The sequence below is a fragment of the Mauremys reevesii genome, linkage group 2, assembly GCF_016161935.1.
Source record: "Mauremys reevesii isolate NIE-2019 linkage group 2, ASM1616193v1, whole genome shotgun sequence".
Classification (NCBI taxonomy): domain Eukaryota; kingdom Metazoa; phylum Chordata; order Testudines; family Geoemydidae; genus Mauremys; species Mauremys reevesii.
This window is the reverse complement of record NC_052624.1, coordinates 4851176-4871248: the sequence shown is the minus strand read 5'-3', so window position 1 is coordinate 4871248 and position 20073 is coordinate 4851176. Positions and strand designations below refer to the sequence as shown.

Here is a 20073-nt window from a genome sequence, read left to right as displayed (position 1 = left end):
GTCTTCTGACAGTGGCCAGTGCCAAATGCTTCAAAGGGAATGAACAGAACAGGGCAATTATCGAGTGATCCAGCCCCAGCATCTGGCAGTGAGAGGCTTAAGATCATGGGGCTGCATCCATGACCGTCTTGGCTAATAGCCACTGATGGACCTATCCTCCATCAATTTACCTAATTCTTTTTTTAATCCAGTTGTAGTTTGGCCTTCACAACATCTCCTGGCAATGAGTTCCACACGTTGACTGTGTGTTGTGTGAAGAAGCACTGCCTTTTGTTTGTTTTAAACCTGCTGCCTATTAATTTCATTGAGTTACCCCTTGTTCTTATGTTATGTGAAAGGATAAATAACACTTCCTTATTCACTTTCTTGACACCAGTAAGATTTTATAGACCTCTCTCATATCCTCTGAGTCATTTTTTTTTCTGAGTTGAACAATCCCTGTCTTTCTAATCTCTCCTCATAGAAGCTGTTCCATCCCCTTAATCATTTTTGTTGCCCTTCTCTGTATATGGCCAGTTCTAAAGTATCTTTTTTGAGATGGGGCAATCAGAACTTCACATAGTATTCAAGGTGTGGTGTAAGGATCTGTAATCAGAGTACAGTAGGAAAGACACTGTACCATACCATCCTTCTTTCCCTCCAGTCTCTGCTTGAGACTCGCATCTTCTAGGAGGTATATATAAGCCCTAGTCTCAGCCTGATGAAATGTCAGTTTAAATGATGACCAAACAGAGCCGGAGCAAAAAATCAGAGAAAAGATAAGATGCTACAAGACACATGTCGGACATGATTTAGCTTTTGCCTCTTTCAGCATCTCACTTCTACCTTCTTTCATCTCTCTCTTATAATGGCTGTTTAGAATAAGCTGTTCTGTGCAGGGTCCTTATCTCCATATTTCTCTGTACAATGCCTAGGAAACTTGGAGCATGCCGGGTGACGTGCACTCTGGTGCAGATGGCCAGCCCAAGGACTCTCTCCATCAAAGTACTCAAAATAAGGCATAAGTGGAACTTTGAGATGCACAGACGTCACGCTGGCCCCTTTGCCCATGATCGTTGCACTGTAGTTCATGCAATTTCACTCGTGCCCATATTGGGCTTGGAGACCCGGTAGAGCCTATAGATCACCTCCAATGTGTAGATGTGCGTTAGATGAGACAGACGAGAGGTGTAGATGTCTCCATGCACCCAGAGTTCCATACTCCCCCTGGTCTGAATTCACACTGGTTGACGTTGCATTTCTCTGATGCCAGGCACACTGTCTCTTTAACGGAGAACTTCAGCGGTTAGATAGTTTTTGAAGATGTGTCCTAAGAAGAAATTCAAGAAAAAACAAAATAAATGTTTGTGGTAAACAACAAGGCACCAGGCTTCATTGTGGCTTTTATAATTATCTTTATTTTATGGCACAACATCATCCTGGAGGCCTTGAGCAGCATCAGAACCTCGTTGTGCTAAGCACTGTTGAAATCCGAAGAGAAGGTCCTTGCCGTAAAGCAGGGGTTCTCAAACGGGGGGTCGGGACCTCTCAGGGGGTCACCAGGTTATTACATAGGGGGTCACAAGCTGTCAGCCTCCACCCCAAGCCCTGCTTTGCATCCAGCATTTATAATGGTGATAAATATATAAAAAAGTGTTTTTAATTTATAAAGGGGATTGTACTCAGAGGCTTGCTATGTGAAAGGGGTCACCAAGACAAAAGTTTGAGAACCACTGCCCTAAAGAGATTACAGTCTCTGAAGAGCTAAGAGGAGTGAAAAATAGAAAGTACTTTTGTTAGCCATGGGCCAAGGTTTTAGAAAGTGGCTGGTGATTTTGGGTGCTTTGAGTTTTTGGATGTCCAATCTGAGCCTCCTTAAAAGGAACTGTTTCTCAGAGGGCAGGAGCTCAACAAGTTGGGCCTAGGAAATCACTCGTCTCTTTCCAAATCTTGGCCCAAAGCCGACAGCCTACGGAGAGGGAGCCGCTCTGCTGAGCAAGGGGTTGCTATTTTGGGGCGCACTCACTCTTCAAAGGAGGAGCAGCATTTTAAAGCGAACACAGACTTGAACTGAAGATAATAAAATGACTCTAGAAACTTTTGCAATCAACATCAGGGCAAGCAAATAGGCCATTGATGAAAAATTATATTAGTATAAGAACATTTGATATTATAAGCTCATTTTGATTGCAAGGTATCCCTCTGGGTTTCGGCTTTCCCATCTACAAGAGGGTTAATAATTAGAGCTGGCTGGAAAACTAGAATTGCATTTACACAAAAATCAAAGTGTTGTATGTCTTTTTCATTCCATATTGAAACAAAACTGAAGCATTTCAAATTTTTTTTGCAAAAAACCTCCAGCCTAATGAACTTCACTCTTCAGATTTTTTTCCCACATGTTAACCTAGATTACCCTGTGCTCAGTTTTATCCCAGTTGGACGCACCTATTTTCCTCTGAGACTCTCCCTAATCCACTATGCTAGTCCTGAACCCAGCCACTGCATAATTTACCATCCTCCTCTCACCCAAGTAACAGTCCTGCACTGGGAGGGGCTCCCCTCACAGATCTGACTGTGGACGCATCTCTAATTGCCCCATGTGCACACTGCAGGGGATCTGAACCTTCAGGGTCTTGGGGATTGATCTAAAGCTCGTTAAAGTCACAGGCCAGACTCCCACTGATTTCAACAGGCTTTTGATCAGTCCCTTGCTAACTCGTGCTAAGGATCAGCTTCCAGGAGCCGATAGGCCAGTGTTGTGCCTGGCTCTAGGTTGTAGATCTGAACTGCAGCTAAAACTGCATCCTCGTGGGTTGGCAGAGGGGACGATGAGGGCGCGGGGGCTGCTGTGACCACCCCGACGAGCAGCAGGACTTTCAGGCAGGTCTCCATCCTGTGCCCTGGGGCATTCAGTGAGAGCTGGGTGGGCAGAACTGTCCCTCCCGGGGGAAGCCCTTTTATACGCTGACTCCTCCGGGTGGGCTACTGCCTCATTGGCTGCCTGCTTCGGTCCTCCCTTAACGGGTGACTTTTCTCCCTCCATCTGCAGGACGTTTCCATTGGCCACCCTCCAGGGCAGGAACAGGCAGGGCCGGTGCAACCATTTAGGCAACCTAGGCAGTCTCCTAGGGCGCTGGGATTTGGGGGGCACCATTTTCTTCGGAAGCAACCGCAGTGGCTGGATCTTCAGCCACCCCGGTCACCGCCGGCATTTAGGCGGAGGGAGCTGGGGCAGGGGAGCGAGGGGAGGGCCACCTGCAACAAGTGGGGGGGCGGCACACAGGGGAACTCCCCGCCCCAGCTCACCCCTGCCCCGCCTCCTCCCTGAGCACGCTGTGGCTGCTTCACTTCTCCCACCTCCCAGGCTTGCCTAAGCTGATTGGCGCCGCAAGCCTGGGAGGCAGGAGAAGTGAAGCAGCGACAGCGTGCTCGTGCGTGGAGCAGGGGTGAGCTGGGGCAGGCGGGGGTACCTCAGGGCGGAGGGTGGGGGATGGGGAGCTGCCCCGGGGGGGGCGCCTCAGGGCGGAGGGGTGGAGCTGCCGGGGGGGGGCGCCTCAGGGCAGGGGGTGAACTGCCACGGGGGAGAGGGCACAAGGTGGACGTTTCGCCTAGGTCGCGAAACATCCTTGCCCCGGCCCTGGGAACAGGAGGAGGTCGGTCAGAGGAAAAGGAGGGATTTTTAATTTAAATTGCTGAAATTGTGTGCACCAATTGCTAATTAATGCATGACGGGGGGTAGTGGCCAGGGGCCTCTGTTGGGGAAGGCTGGGGTACGTGTCTTCATTCTGTTGGGCCAGATCCTCAGCTGCTATAAATTGCCACAGCTCCACTGGCTTTCACAGATCTGTGCTGATTTATGTCAACTGCAGAAATACACCTATGAAGTCCAGAGAGCCAGAGCTTTACTCATCCACTCTCAGTCTGAAATTCCTCTAGAGTCAATTGGCAGGCATGGGACGCTGTTTCTGATGGTGCTGCTCATAAATCCAAGGGGAATGTACAGTGCAGTGACAATGGATAAACACATGCCGGACTGCTCCTGACAGGCCATTTTCCAGGGTTTCATGCCCTTTGTGTCCCAAGTGATGGGAGTTCCCTGTCACCATAGGAGGGCATTGTTCCAAAGCCTGAGGCCTCTCGCTATCAGCAGGTTTTCCTATAATTCAGCCGAACTTTTCCTTTTCTTTATTTTATGCCATTGCTGCCAGTCATACCCCATATCCCACCTCTTCACTTTGCGTGAACCCCTCTGCCGGCTGCTGTCGTGTCCTCCCTCAGCCATCCCTTAGGCCAGCAATCCATGGTTAGCTCTTTTAATCTTTACTCACGGGTTGATCCCTCCATCTCCCTGGTCGGGTTGACTGCTGGTCTCTGAATTCCTTCCGAGTTAGTCAGTCCCTTTCTGGAGGCAAGCTGCCCAGAGCCAAAAGCAGAGCCCTAAGGCTTGATCCTGCTGACCCTTATTTCATAGAATAGAATCTCAGGGTTGGAAGGGACCTCATCTGGTCCAACCCCCTGTTCAAGGCAGGACCAATCCCCAACTAAATCCTCAAATCCCTACGTGGCCTCCTCAAGGATTGAACTCACCACCTTGGGTTTAGCAGGCCCATGCTCAAACCACTGAGCTCTGAGTCTGTTCAGGTCAGCAAAGTTACTCATGAGCTAAGCTTCTGTAGAGCCACTGAGGGAGGGACGGTTACCTCTCTGCGCTCTGACATCATGGCTTCGCGTAGACATCCCCAAATTTGCACTGGCTCTTTTCGTCTCTTCCAGGTCGTTAATGAAACTGTCTACAATAAGTCCGAGCCTCGGATCAAACCATAACGTTTCCCATTGGACAGACCCCACAACCTCATGCCCCATTTCTTCCTTATCCTTTATTTACAGTTGACCAATTTTCAGTGCACATGGCTGTGTCCCTACCCAAGCCAATTTGAATTAATTTTGAGAGTCAGATTTCTTGAGACAGTTTCAAATGCTTTATCGAAAGCCAGTTATATCACACTGACCACTTCCTATTCATCCACTGGTCCTGCAGTTCGGTCAAGCACAACAATCAAACTGTCAGATCTGTTCTTCTGTGTGATCAGAGCATGTCCTCTGTGTCCAGAGTGGGGCCCTCGCAATACTTTCCCTCCCACATAAAACACAGTAAACAATGTGGACGGTATTGCTGGCTGTGAAGCCCCCTTGATCAGGATTCTGCTGCGGGATGAGAACAGGAAGTCTCAGGATTCTTTCTTCAGCTCATTTCTTGCACATTCTGGCTGACCGTTTAGCTGCGGTTTTGTAATCCAGGCAGGACAGATGGGGCTTGTAACTGATATTTCCATCCTTCCCTGGGTAATACGTGTATTAAAACCGGTGCCAGGCAGAACTGGGCAGAAGTGTGTTCATACCACTTGCTTCTCTATCAGTCGGTTGCTGAAATGCTAGAAGTTTTGGACGTGTCTTATAACACTCCCCTATTAGCCTGTCTGATCCTTGAGTCATGGTTTTCTTTAATCCACTTACTGTTGTTTGTTATTATTATTGATTTGTATTATTATTACACCCAAATCACAAAACCATCCTTTCTCTAGCCCAACTTTCACCCTCAGCCCCACGGAGTGTCTCTTGCATGCGCCCCTCTGGGGTTTAGGTTAGATGCAGAGCAGTACTTGAGTCCCAGTTTGGATGTTGATCATTGAATTTGGCCAATGGTTTGCAAAATCTGTCGATTCCTTCTCTGACTTCAGGCAAGTCACTTTATCTCTCTGTTCCCCGTCTGTAAATAATGATCCTTCTTTTCTCCCACTCTTCATCTGAATTGCCTGTTTAGACTGTATGCCCATAAAGGTATGTTCTCTTTCTATCTGTATGTACCGCACCTAGCGCAATAGGGCCCTGATCTTGCCTGAAACCTGTAGGTGCTGTGTCATGTAAAATAATTAGAAGAATGAGATGCATTGTGGTGGAGAATCTGGCCCCAGTCTTTAGTTTCTGGTGCTCTATTGAATAGTGGTTGCTCTGAGAGTCCCATTGCAGCTTCCTTGCAGCCCTAAAGTTTAGCACTGCTCAGCCAAGGGGCCTGCAAACATTTGCAGTCTCCTTCTTGCAGGTGCATCTGTAACAAGATGTTACTTTTGTATTTGTCAGATGTCTCCCTGCTTTTTCCTTGCAGGTCTCCAGCGCAAACCCGATTGCTGACCCCTGCTTATCCTAGAACTCCTGCTGAACTGAAATTTGGGGGTGTCGTCCTCTAGGTTTGCCTTGTGTTGACAAGGTGTCTGCACTAAATTCTGAATTTCCAAGTGTGCAGCACAGGCTCCTCCAGCTTAGGAAACTGACCAGCATTTATCCTTCATTTCAGTCCTGGTCCCCCAAGCAGCCTCTTTCTTCAGACTTCACTGGTATATCTTCCCTACACTACAGGTCCTCTGCATGTGGAAGGCACCTGCCTCCTTCACAGCCTTTGGGGAGACTGGCCCCTGGCTCTGACCCTTCTGCCCACGCCCTCCCCACAGCCAGAGCCCCAAGACCCCCTCCTCCCCCCTGCAGCTGGAGCCACAAGCTCTCCCCCACCCCGCCTGGAGAAGCCTGGCACACACACCCCCACTCAGCCACAGGAGTACGGGCCGGCCTAAGCCATGAGCACCCCCCAGCCCCACCTGGAGGAGCCCTGAATGGGTCTCCCCAAACCAAGGAAAAGTATCTGTTAGAAGATGCTTTTGATATGCCCCATGCAGGTTCCAGGGTGGCTGAGGAGGTGGTATGTGCCTTCTCAGCCGCCCTGGAACCTGAATGGGGCATAATAAAGCAAAAACTTCACCACCAAACCCGCAACTGGGGGTCCTGCGGCCGCAGCAGTGCCGGGGGAGGTAGAGCCTCCCATGGCCTGTTATACCCACTGCCCATGCATGCCACCTGTACTTCTGCGCTGCTGCCTTCAGAGCTGTGTGGCCGGAGAGGGGTGGCTGCTGGCTGACGGCCCAGCTCTGCAGGCAGCAGGGCAGAAGTAAGGGTGGCAATACCATACCATGCCATCCTTACCTCTGCGCTGCTGCTGGCGGCAGCTCTGCCTTCAGAGCTGGGCTCCTGGCCAGCAGCCGCCGCTCTCCAGCTGCCCAGCTCTGAGGGCAGCGTCGCCGCCAGCCGCAGAGCAGAAGTAAAGGTGGCAATACTGCGATCCCCCTACAATAACTGTGTGACCCCCCCCACCCCACTATTCCCTTTTGGATCAGGACTCCTACAGTTACAACACTGAAATTTCAGATTTAAATATCTGAAATCATGAAATGTATGGTTTTTTTTAAAATCCTGTGACCATGAAATTGACCAAAATGGACTGTGAATTTGGTAGGACCCTACTTATCAGGCTCTGGTTTATTGCGAGGCAAAGTTAAGTGGCGTTAATCATGGAATTATAGGACTGGAAGGGACCCTGAGAGCTCTCTAGTCCAGTCCCCTGCACTCATGGCAGGACTAAGTGTTATCTAGACCAGGGGCGGGCAAACTTTTTGGCCTGAGAGCCACATCAGGTTTCTGAAATTGTATGGTGGGCCGGTTAGAGGAGGCTGTGCCTCCCCAAAGAGCCAGGCATGGCCCGGCCCCGCATCGCATCCGACGCCTCCTGCTTCTCATCCCCTGACGTGCCCCCCCAGGACTCCTGTCCCCTGACCGTCCCCCACTGCCCAATCCAACCCCTCTTCTCATTCCTGATTGCCCCCCTGGAACCCCTGCCCCACCCAACCATCCCTTCTCCCTGTCCCCTGACCGCCCCTGGAACCCCTGTCCCTGACTGCTCCCCCGGGACTCCTGCCCCTATTCAACCCCTGTTCCCCACCGTCTGACCACCCTGACCCCTATCTACACCCCTGTCCCCTGACCACCACTCTGATTCCTGACTGAGGCCCTGAACGAGGGCTGCTGTGATGCATATCAGTGATAATAAATAATATTGCCATGAATTTTTGCCTAGAAATGGCTCTTTGGGCTTTTCAAACATGCTGTGTCTGTTACGCACATGATACAAATATCTCAGAACACTACACACCCGTAGTGACTTACATGTGTGTTGTGTCCTGTTGTGTTGGACAGTCTGTGATTCACCCTACACAGAACTAAAGAGCCTTTCCTTTCTCGGGTTATGCTTTCGTTAGAGGAACAAAGATAAATGGCATAACTGTGCCTGGAACTCCCTGAAATGGAGATTATAATATTTCTCTAGACCTAGTGTCTCAGGAGTGCTGGGAGGGTTAATTAGACAATGTCTGAATATGTAAAATGTAATGTAAATTCTGCTATTAAAGTACTCTGACCTGAATGAGGTAAGGACTGAGGTTATTCCGAATGGGTCTCTCACCCTCACCTACACAGCACTGGAACGTTATGGCAGTTGCAGGTTTGCTTCCCAAATGCGATGGTATTTCTTTTGCAAATGCAGGAAACAGAAGTTAGTTGGGTAAGACCCCCAGCAATTTGCTTACTGGAATACGGTTTCTAGTCCATTTGTTTGCTGTGCTATGTAAAACCCCAATTCCACAGTATCGTGCAGACAGACAGAACCTGGCACTTGTGTGGCACCCCATTGTTTTCCATGGGGTCCCTGTGTGCACAGGGGTCTGTCCTCTGGAATGACTGCAGATTTGGGGCCTAAAAGTTGGAGCTCTTGCAATATTCAAAGTAGAAATACGGTGAATTTTTTAATAATGAAGATAATTGACCACAGGAACAATTTACCTCAGGATGGTCTGGATTCTCCATCACTTGCAGGCTTTCAGTCAGGACTGGATCGCTTTCTAAAAGAGATGCTCTTGCTCAAACAGAAGTTACGGACTTGAGGCAGAAATGGCTGGCTGAGGTTCTTTGGCCTGTTCTGTGTTCCACAGAAGCTCAGACTAGATGATCACAGTGGTCTCTGCTGGCCTGAACAGCTGTGACTGTATGAAAGCTATGAAGGTCGGCAGCAACGCTTCAGTAACACATCTGTTGGGTTCCAAATTCCTTTCTCAGGGAGAGCTTGGAAGCTCCCTCATCTCTGCCTCTCATAATTGCATCATTGTTAGCACAAGAACCTGCTTCCCTGTAGCTACTGTCATTTGGACCAGGCTTCTTGCTCCTCTCTGTCCGTCAGATGATATTTTGTATAAAAATTCCAAATCCACTCGGTCCCTGGGCTTTACCAGTGCCTCTCACATGTCAAACTCAATGAAGAGTTTAGTCATATAATGACAAGCGAGTGTTGCCCAGAAGTGTGTCTAGCAGTCTATAATATGTGCACAAAGTTGTCAGTCTGTCCTCCACCACACACCCACACTCTCTCTCTCGCTCTCTCTCTCTGTACACAAAGTCTCCCAAGGCAGACATGCCATCACACACAATGGAAAAAATCATACCCTACCTATGGGATAAATTCCTTGCTGGTAACAGTGCCTCTTGATCTGTTGAATTTAAGGGAGTTATGCCTGTTACCATCAGGTGAAGTTCCCAGTGATTATAACCTGGGTGCCTTGAGATGCAGGTACCTTTGTCCCAGGAGGATCACTAGCAGAGTGGGTGCAGTGAGATATCTCCCTGGCGGTGGGTTTCCCTGACAAAGAGCTGCAAGGGCTGTTGCCCTCTGGACACTGAAAGCCGTACACTCTTGTGAATGTGGGGTGTGCAGCCTAACCCCAGGATTCCAGCTGATTTGAGTTCCCATCTCTGCTAGTCCTGGCACATTTGCCAACAGATATTTGCTGCAAAAGGAAGCAACAGCTTTTGGGAAAACCCAAGTGTACACATAACAAATCCCCCAAGGTCAGAGTGACAATCGGGGGTGTCCTAGTGGGGGCGACATGACGGCCCTTCCCAGCACTGGATGGGGAGAGGTGGCATGGTCCTGTTGGTGGGTCACTGTGGGCACGGCAGCCACTATGTTCACTCCTTTGCAGCAGACCCTGAGCTGAGGGAGAAGAACTGTGTGTGACAGCTACTGCGACCCCCTGCAGGATCTTTGGGGACCAATGTGTTAAACCTAGAAATGGCTTCGGGATTATGGTATTCTACTCTCAGTTAAGGGGAGTCACTAAAACTGAACCATTCTAAAGAGGCACCTGCCGCTGGACAGGTTTTCATGCACTGGTTCAAACTGGGGTTTCCAGAGACAATCAGAGAAAGGGCTTTTGGCATAAATAAGCTGAGTTTAAACTGACACGGATTCCGATCCAGCAAACGGACAGGGCCTTCTGTCCACGGGGGGCCCCAACCTTTGCGGAAGTGTTAGAAAGACTTTGCCCTGGCATGGGCCCCATAGGACTGGTGGGTGATTCCTGGAATGTTTAGTGTTTGCTTAAATTGTGGGTGCCCAGGAACCAGGGCAGAGCAGGGGGTGTCAAAGTGCAGTTAATGCTGAAACTATTCCAGTTAATGCTGAAACTGTCCTTTATCGTTAGAAAGTATTTCCTGATATCTAACCCAACTCTCCCTAGTTGCGGATGAAGCCAGTTGCTTCGTGTCCTACCTTCAGTGTCCATGGAGAGCAATTGATCACCATCTTCTTTACAACGGCCCTTAACACATCTGACGACTGTTATCGGGTCCCCCTCAGTCTTCTTTTCTCAAGACTAAACATGCCCAGTTTTTTCCCCTTTCCTCATAGGTCAGGTTTTCGAGACCTTTTATCATTTTGGTTGCTCTCCTCTGGTCTCTCTGCAATTTGTTCATGTATTTTTTAAAGTGTGGCACCCACAACTAGACACAGCACTCCAGTGGGGTCTCCCCGGTGCCCCGTAGAATGGAACAATTACCTCCCGGGGCTTACATGTGACATATCTCTTAAGACACCCCAGAATGATATTCAGCTTTTTCAAAATAACATCCCCTCATTGGCTCATATTCAGTTTGTGATCTACTGTAACCGCAGATCCATTTCTGCATATTACCACCTAGCTAGTCAGTCCCCGTTATGTATTTGTGCATTTGATTTTTCCTTCCTTGGTGTAGAACTTTGCACTTGTCTTTACTGAGTATTATTTTGTTGATCTCAGAAAAGTTCTCCAATTTATCAAGGTGATTTTGAATTTTAATCCTGTCCTGCAAAGTGCTTGCAACCCCTCTCAGCTGGGTGTCCTCTGCAGATTTTATAAGCATACTCTCCACTCCATTATCCACCTCATTAATGAAAATATTGAATAGTAATGGACCCAGGACAGACCATTGGAGGTCACCATTAAATACACCCTCCCATTTTGACTGTGAACATTCATAACTACTTTCTTAGTATGTTTTTTCAACCGGTGTTGCACCCACCTTGTAGTATTTCATCTTCACCACATTTCTCTCATTTGCTTATGCAAATGTCATGTGGGACTGTGTCAAAAGCTTTACTAAAATCAAGATATAGCACATCTACTGCTTCACCCTATCCACTGGGCCAGTAATCTGAAAAAGAAACCTGACAAAGAAAGAAATTAAGTTGATTTGGCATGATTTCTTCTTGACAAAGCCATTTTGTCTACTACTCATCATGCTGTTCTAGTCTAGGCGCTTACACAGGGATTGTTTAATGGTCTGTTTGAGTAACTTTCCAGGTGTTGAAGTTAAGCTGACTGTCTGTAATTCCGCAGGTCCTCTTTGTTCCCTTTTTTAAAGAGAGGTACCATGTTTTCCCTTCTGTAGTCCTCTGGGACTCCACCCATCCTCCATGAGTTCTGGAAGACCATCGCTACTGGTACAAAGATTGCTTCAGCTAGTTCCTTAAGTACCCTAGGGTGAATGGCGTCCAGCCTTGCCACCTTGAATACATCTAACTTATTTAAATATTTAATCTGTTTCCCCTATTCTGGCTTGTGTTCCTTCCCCCTTCTTGTTAAGCATCTGGTCACAATCAACTCCTTTAGTGAAGACTGATGGAAAATAGGCATCAAACTCCTCAGCCTTCTTGGTATCCTCTGTTATTAGCTCCCCTTCCCTCTTATATAGCAGACCTTCACTTTCCTCCATCTTACCCTTGCTCCTAATGTATTTATAGAACCTCTTCTTATTGCCTGGTATGTCCCTTGCTCGGTGTAACTTACTTTATATCTTAGCATTCCTGGTTTTTTCCTATGTTCTTGGGTTGTTCTTTTCTACTCATCCTTAGCAATTTGTCCATGTTTCCACTTTATAATGTTCAGGTCACTAAAGAGTGCCTGATGCAGCCATACTGCCTCTCATGAGACTTCATATCATTCATGACTTCAACTGATAGAATTTTAAGGCTAGAGCGTAAGGGCGGCAGAATCAGGTTTGTTGTCAGGCCAAAGAGCTCGAGGGTTTTCAGTCTGATGGAATTTGTACCTTTAATGACCCTGCTTTGGGATTTTGTCCCTGTGGGTTTGTGTACAGGAAGGTGGGAAGGGAGCTGTGGGATCCTCTTTCATTATCAACACCATGCTGAAAGCTGTGCTGGGAGCCTGAACTCTATGGGTGTGCCTGGTTGGGAGAAACCTTGGAGCAGCCCCATCTTGTTTTTTAGGGAAAAATCCCCCCCATGGCAGAGGGTCTGCAAAGGGACCTGAGCACCATCAAGCCTTTAACACAGGACATTGTCAGTCCCTCCTTGCTGGAGTGTACTAAACCCTCAGGGAGTGATTTCTTTGGGGGTTATGGGGCTACCTGGGTCATAGAGCCAACAGGGCAGTGGGTGTTACCCACTTTCTAGATGAAACCCGCAGTAAATCAGGGAGGCTGAGTGAGTCCCTGAAGGACGTGACTGTTAACCCATTTAAGATCCTCAGTGACTGTATCCGGGGCTTGCGTGTGCTATTTAAACCCATTCCCTTAGGGCTCTCAAGGCCAATTTTTTTGCCATCTTGTGGTGGATGAATGTAAATTCCAGTTTCTAAAGCATTACATGCCCTGAGTACTAAATTTTCCAAAGTGACCATTGATTTTGGGTGCCTCAAAACTTAGAGAGACCTTGAAGGGGCCACGTTTTCGGAGGGAAGCTGCTCAGCATTTTCTGAAAACCAGGCCCCTTCGAGGACATCCTGTGTTGGGCACCCATAGCGGCTAGTCACTGTTAACAAGTTGAGCCTTAGTGTCTGGATCTCTGTTGCACTGGAGAAGGTGTTGGCAGGGCTGCCCAGAGGATTCAGGGGGCCTGGGGCAAAGCAATTTCGGGGCCCCTTCCATAAAAAAAAGGTTGCAATACTATAGAATACTGTGTTCTCATGGGGGCCCCTGTGGGGCCCAGGGCCTGGGACAAATTGTCCCACTTCCCCCCTGCCCCTCCGGGCAGCCCTGGGCATTGGGTCTCTTTAATGAGGATGGCGTGTGACTCCTAGTCGGGGGTGTTCATTGGCCAGTAGCACAATCAGGTGACTCCCTCCGGTTCACGTCCCTAATCTCCTCCCACAATATGGAAGAAGAGGACAACAGTATAGTTTGCAGAATGGCAATTTATTATGCAGAGGAGCCCTGGTGAGCAGCACTGCAACAGCTGCTAAGCAGCGGATAGAAGCAGATACTCTGAAGCTGTTCAGATTGTTTCAAGCCTTGCTTCCGATGGTGCTTCCAGTGGAGGAGAAATGGAGCCACAGCTGGGTCTGGCAGCAGCGGTTCGCTTTCATCTCCTCTCTCTCTGGTTCTTCTTAGCCAATTAAACCTAAACCCGCACAAACAATTTTCCAGCGATGTCAATAAATAAACCTACCAGCTTTTCTCCCCCAACATCTCAAGCGGCCCCGTGTGCATGGGTGGCAAGTTTGTAGAATTTTTGGTGGTGCCCAGAACCCGCCCCCCCAACTCTGCCCCCCCAAACTCCAGCCCCACCTGCCTAAGGCTCTGGGAGGGAGCTCGAGGGGGGAGGTCTGGGGTGAAGATCCTGGGCTGGGGATTAGGGTGCAGAAGGGGTGCAGGGTGTAGGCTTTGGGATGGAGTTTGGGTGCTGGGTGCAGGCTCTGGGCTGGGGCAGGGGGTGGGTGTGCAGGAGGGGGTAAAGGGTGCTGGCTTTGGGATGGAGTTTGGGTGCAGGCTCTGGGCTGGGGGTGGGGGCATAGGAAGGGGTGAGGGGTGCAGGCTCTGGGAGGGAGTTTGGGGATAGGAGGGAGTACAGGGGTGAGGGCTGTGGGGCTGAGGATGAGGGATTCATGATGCAGGAGGAGGCTCAGGGCTGGGGCAGAGGATTAGGGTGCAGGGGGGATGAGGGCTCTGGCTGGTGCTGAGGGGTTCATGATGCAGGAGGGGGCTCAGGGCAGAGGGTTGGGGTGTGGGGTGAGGGCTGCGGGGCTGAGGATGAGGGGTTCATGATGCAGGGGCGCTCAGGGCTGGGGCAGAGGATCAGGGTGCAGGGGTGAGGGCTCTGGCTGGGGCTGAGGATTAAGGTGCGGGGGGATGAGGGCTCTGGTTGGGGATGAGGGTTTGGGGCATTGGAGAGGCTCAGGGCGAGGGCAGAAGGGCTGGGTAAGGGCAGCCTGCCTTGCCATTAGGAGAATTAGGGGAATACGCGGCGGGGGCTGGGACCTGCTCCAGGCAGGGCCGGGGGAGAGACCCAGCTCCAACTATTGCTGGAGCAGGGCACCCGGCCCTGAATATTCCTGGAGCCCGGGCACCGCACGTGTATATAACCTGCCGCCCATGCCCGTGTGACGACATTAGGCTAGAGAGAAAAGAGGTGAGGGTCAGAATCTCCACTCAGACTGAACCCGTCTCCTGCAGCTCAGAGACTGTTACTTTGTTCTCTCTTGTGTTTCATTTGTTATTAGCAATGACTAGAGGCCCCAACTTTGATCAGAGCTGTGGTAGCTGCTGCACACACGAACAGTGGGAGACAGTGTCTGCCCCAAGGGGCTCACAGTCTAGATAGACAGAGGGGTAAAGGGTGAGGGGGTGACAGTGTGACATGCCTGAGGTCACGCAGCTGGTCAGTAGCAGAGCAGGGAGTAGAGCCCAGGTCTCCTGAGTCCCAATCCAGTGCCCTCTCCCCTGGAGCTCATGGCCTCTCCAGAGCAACAGAGGGCGTCCGACCAGTGTCACTGTGGGCCTAGGGGATTAGTGGGGGAGAGGAGTAGCCCTCAGGAGTGAGTGTTGCTGCTGCACTCTGGATGGAGGGTGACATCGCTCGGTGGCTCTGAGGGAGGGGCAGGAGCTTGCCTGCTGGAGGGACAGGGTGCAAGGGCCGGGCCATTGAAGGCCCCTGATTATAAACTCAGCCATTATCCCCTCCCACTTTGTTGTCTGTCACCCTTACGCCCACCTCGGGCAGGTCCCTGTTCTAGGGTAAGAAGGAGGGGCCATGCTGGGGCCTTTGCCTGGGGTGTGGGACCAGGGGCCATTCAGTGTCTGCATCGTACAACGTTTGTAAATGTCACTGCCAGACAAAGGCAGGTGGTGAGGAGCCTCCCCAGCCCCCCTGTCCTTGCCCCGCTCCCAGGCACCGTATGGAGCTTTAGGTTTCTTACGTATCCCAGGGAGATTAGAATTTGCTCCCTGCGGTTCTGCTGGCGGCTGTTGGGTTCCACCTCCAGTCTCGTGGGGCAGGAGGCCTTTGCCAGCTCACCGCCAGCAGATGAGCTGGACACTTGTTCTGGGGACACTTGTGCAGTGTGAAATACCTGGCAAGATCTCAGCGAGGGAAACCCGTAACCCCGCCTCAGCCCAGCCGTGAGCAGAGAGGAGGCCGACTAGGCCACTCACCTCCTCAGACGCCTCCTCACATTTGATAATGATGGAAGGGGGGTCCTGTTCAGTGGAGAAGAAGCCAGAGCAGTCTTTGACCAGCTGCAAGGGAGAGAAAAGAGACCTCAGCATCTTACTGTCAGACTTGGTCACAAGTTCAGCAGGAGGTTGGGAGGCTCAGCCTCCGGCCTGGTTTGGACATCACAGTGGATCAGGACCCCATTGTGAGAGGAATTGTACAAACACAGGCCAGAAAGATGATCCCTGCCCTGAGGAGCTTTCAATGTAAGTAGCCTTTGCTCATGTTCAATAGTTCCTTACTTTGCAAACAGTCACTGTGGGATTCCTTGTGTCCTCCAGCTGCATGAGAGGGGCCATTCAGGAGACCTGGGTTGAATTCTCCTCTCTGCCACTGACCTGGTGTATTTAGATTGTGAACACTTTGGGGCGGGACAGGGACTGTCTGTGGTTGTGCAGCACCTGACACCAGGGGCCCTGATCTCATTAGGGATGTCAAAATGCTAGTGTACCACGAATCAGATTTTACACACGCTGCATCCCCTTCTCCTTGTGCCTTCAGTGAGGGTTCCCCGGTAGAACAGTGCCCCAGCTGTCAACAGCAAACCAGAGATTAAAAACCATCCAGTCCTATAATTAGGGGTTGGATGAATGGATGGATGTTGCTTGTGAATTGATGTTAAGGATCAGTAAACAGGCTACTGCGGAAAGGGCGCAGTCCCCTGGCCCCATTCCTTCCTTTATGTCTCTGCTGGAAACACACATTTTCTGTGAGGCTTCTGGACCTGACAGATGCTATTGGTCAACTGAAGGTGCAGAGGGAGGTGTCTCCATGCAGCAGGTGATCCTTACCCCGTCTTCTTTGAATTCACACTGGTTGGGGTCGCGTTTCTCTGATACCAGGCACACTGTCTCTTTCGCAGTGAATGTCAGCGATTGGATAGTTTTTGAAGACACGTCCTGAGAAGAATTCAATGAAAGAACAAAATAAACATTCACTGTGAGCAGCAAGGCACCAGGCTCCACTTTGGCCTTGTAATCATATTTATATTGTATTACAGTATTGCCCGGCGGCATGGATCTGATGGTCACTGCCCCGGGGAGGCAGGGCTCTGACTGTCAGCCCCAGAGTGGCAGGACTCCATCCGTTCCCTTTATCCCCTCTCGAGCCCTATCCACCTGGGCTAACAGCCAGAGCTCTTCCAAAAAGAAAAAAAAAGCACACATTCCCACGCCTCCCTTGCGAGGCCCGCCCCGTAGTTTGAGAACCATTGCTCTAGTCTACTGACGTAATAAGTGATTGATAATCATTCTCAGCTGCTGTCTAGGGCCTTACCTATTTCAAATGCAGTTCAAACATTAATGCAGGAATGCAACTTTATATGCCATGGGCTAGATCTGGTGCAGCTCCATTGTCATAAGTGAAGCTGACGTGCACCAGATGCAGGTCTGGCTCATGTCTCTCCATCAGTAGGTTCAGAACAAATAATTGGTATCTTGCAATTCTTCCCCCATCTCCTGCCTTTCTCTTACACAAACACTGAGTGACTGGATTTTCTATGTGCTCTAATTCCTGAAAGTGCGATTCTGGTTAGAAATGACATGGTCCAAGTGAGGTCCTGGGATTCCAGGGCTTATTGCCTCACTGCAATTTCCATATGTAGGTTCCTGTCTTGCAGAAGTTACTTGCGTGTGCCAATGTTTGCAGCATTGGGTCCCAAAGCATCCTCCTTTTGGGCCTGATCAGGTACCACTCTGAGCACTCCTGTGTGGGGCTGAGTGCCCTCAACTTCCACTGACCCCACTGCGACCAGAGGGGAACAAGCCTGTCATTGAACAATGGTTATTTCCCTAGCTGTCAGTCCTGCAAATCGAACTTTGCTCTGAAGTTCAAGCCCCGCTGTTCCCTCTCCTGCCTCATCGTGGGAATGCAGTAAACAACCTGCTGTTGATGATGCAGGAGAAAGAACAGAATCCAGCTCCCGCTCTGCAGAGCCAGCTGGAGTACAAAGGAGTGAGCATTTCTGTTAGCCATGGGCCGGGATTTTAGAATGTGGCTGGTGAGTTTGTGCCTCGTAACTGGGCGCCCAGTTTGAGATCCTGAATGGGGCCTGATGCTCAGAGGGCAACTGCTCAGCATGTTCTGGAAATCAGACCCTTTAATAGTGTTTCAAGTTGGGCACCTGAAATCACTTGTCACTTTCAAGACCCTTGGCCAACAGCTCTGATTGCATACGCAGAGGGAGCAGCTCTGCTGAGCAAGGGGATGCCAATGTGGGGCACACTCACTTTTCAGAGCAGTTAAAAAGGAACATAAGCTTGAACTGAACATAAAAAGTAACTCAGGCAACTTTTCCAGTCAGCATAGGTGTCAGTAAACAGGGCATTAATGAAAAATTACATACATTAGAACATAGATAGTGTATGCTTATTTTGATTGCCAGGTATTGCTCTGTGCCTCAGTTTTCCCCTCTGACATGGGGATAATAATACGTCCTTTCTCTACCCTTTGTCTTATCTATGTAGATTGTAAAGTTCTAGGCAGGAACTGTCTCTTGCTATGTATTTGTACAGCACCTAGCACAACAGGGCCGTGGTCTTGGCTTGAACCTCTAATGCTGCTGGGATATAAATAATTTCTCAATTAGGTCCTCTGGGAAGAATAGTGCCCAGCACTTTGTTACCACTTAATAAATAATGACAACAAGGGATTAACAAATGTCTTTAAATGAAATCTGTCTTCTACATGCTGCTAAATTTGAATTCTCTGCACAAGGAGACCCAGGGAGGGCACTGAATTCAAAGAATTTCTCCTCTGAAACCTTTTTAAATCTTCAGAAGTCCAAGCCTTCAATGATCAATCAGTATTTATTTGTAAAGACTCAGAACCCAGACAGAAAAAACAAAAGAAAACAAATATATTACTTTAAGAAAATTCAAGAACTGTAAGCCAATCCCATGATTTTTTCAGGGCGGACTCATTCTCTTTGAACACTTGTGGCTGGTCACCCCCTTTGCGCCAGGTGCTGTACAAATACAGATTAAGACGGTCCCTGCCCCGAATTACTCACAGTATAATTCAAATGGAAACATTCTCTGCCTGCTGAATCTGAATGAACTGCTGGTGTCAGGCCCTTCCTCTGCAGCGGGACCGGGAAGCTGCTGTGCCGCAATAAAGGGAAATAGCTGTCTGGCTGCTACCCGTCCCTGCACATATTTCACTCCCTCTTTATAACCAATTTTGGCCATGCTGCTTTCAGTGACTCCAGCTGGCTTGTCTGTAAATTCCCTGTTGTTCCCCTTCCCCATCCTCTGCCTACTTGGATTGTGAACAGAAACTGTCTCTCATGGCACCACCAGAAATCAGCCCTGGATAATGACGAGAGTGCAAATCAGACTGTGGGTACAGGAGTCTAGCATCAGAGGCAGCGATTCCCCATTGACCTGCTCCATGAGCTCAAGCAGCATCGAATATACACAGGCCACAAAGCGATTCCCCAGCTCAGAGCCCTTACTAGGTATTTTTGCGCCTGAGGCAAGAATATAAAATTGTGCCCTCCCCCAGGGCCAGCTCTTCGGCGGCAATTCGGCAGTGGGTCCCTCAGTCCCTCTGGGAGGGAAGACCTGCCACCGAATTGCTGCCGAAGAATGAATGAAGTGGCGGCGGTCGAGCTGCCGCCGAAGCGCCACCAATCGCAGCTTTTTTTTTCTGCTTTTTTTCCCCCTCCGCTGCTTTCTGGGCCCCTTGGCTTTGTGCGCCCGAGGCAAGTGTCTCACTCGCCTCGCCCTTGTTACGGCTCTGCCCCAGGTCACTCACCCAGTCTGGCTGCGGCTCAGCTTCCAGGAGCCGATAGGCCAGTGTTGTGCCTGGCTCTTGGTTGTAGATCTCAACTGCAGCTAAAACCGCAGCCTCGTGGGTTGGCAGAGGGGACGATGAGGGCGCGGGGGCTGCTGTGACCACCCCGACGAGCAGCAGGACTTTCAGGCAGGTCTCCATCCTGTGTCCTGGGGCATTCAGTGAGAGCTGGGTGGGCAGCCCTGTCCCTCCCGGGGGAAACCCTTCTAAACGCTGCCTCCTCTGTAGGGGCTACTGCCTCATTGGCTGCCTGCTTCGGTCCTCCCTTAACCGGTGACTTTTCCCCATCCATCTGCAGGACGTTTCCATTGGCCACCCTCCAGGGCAGGAACAGGGGGAGGTCGGTCAGAGGAAAAGGAGGGTTTTTTCAAATACATTGCTGAAATCGTGTGCACCAATTGCTAAACAACCCATGGTGGTGGATATCCAGAGCCGGCCTCCGCGTTGGGAAAGGCTGAGCTACGTGTCTTAATTCTGTTGGGCCATATCCGCAGCTGGTACAAGTTGCCATAGCTCCAGTGGCTTTCATGGATCTACGCTGATTTACACCAATAGAAGACCTGTCCCCTAAAGTCCAGACAACCAGAGCTTTACCCGTC

At 50.0% G+C, this 20073-nt stretch overlaps 1 protein-coding gene across 1 annotated transcript; it reads right to left on the bottom strand.

The window, feature by feature from the left end:
* Positions 1–2700: 2700 nt before the first annotated feature.
* LOC120399491 (cathelicidin-related peptide Oh-Cath-like) lies at positions 2701–19714 on the bottom strand. Its single transcript, XM_039527772.1, has 5 exons — positions 19436–19714; positions 16471–16578; positions 15619–15702; positions 14551–14581; positions 2701–2879 (listed from the first exon to the last, which is right to left on the bottom strand). The coding sequence occupies exons 1-5, from the start codon at positions 19613–19615 to the stop codon at positions 2701–2703; spliced, it is 582 nt and encodes a 193-aa protein (XP_039383706.1). The 5' UTR covers positions 19616–19714.
* Positions 19715–20073: the final 359 nt, after the last annotated feature.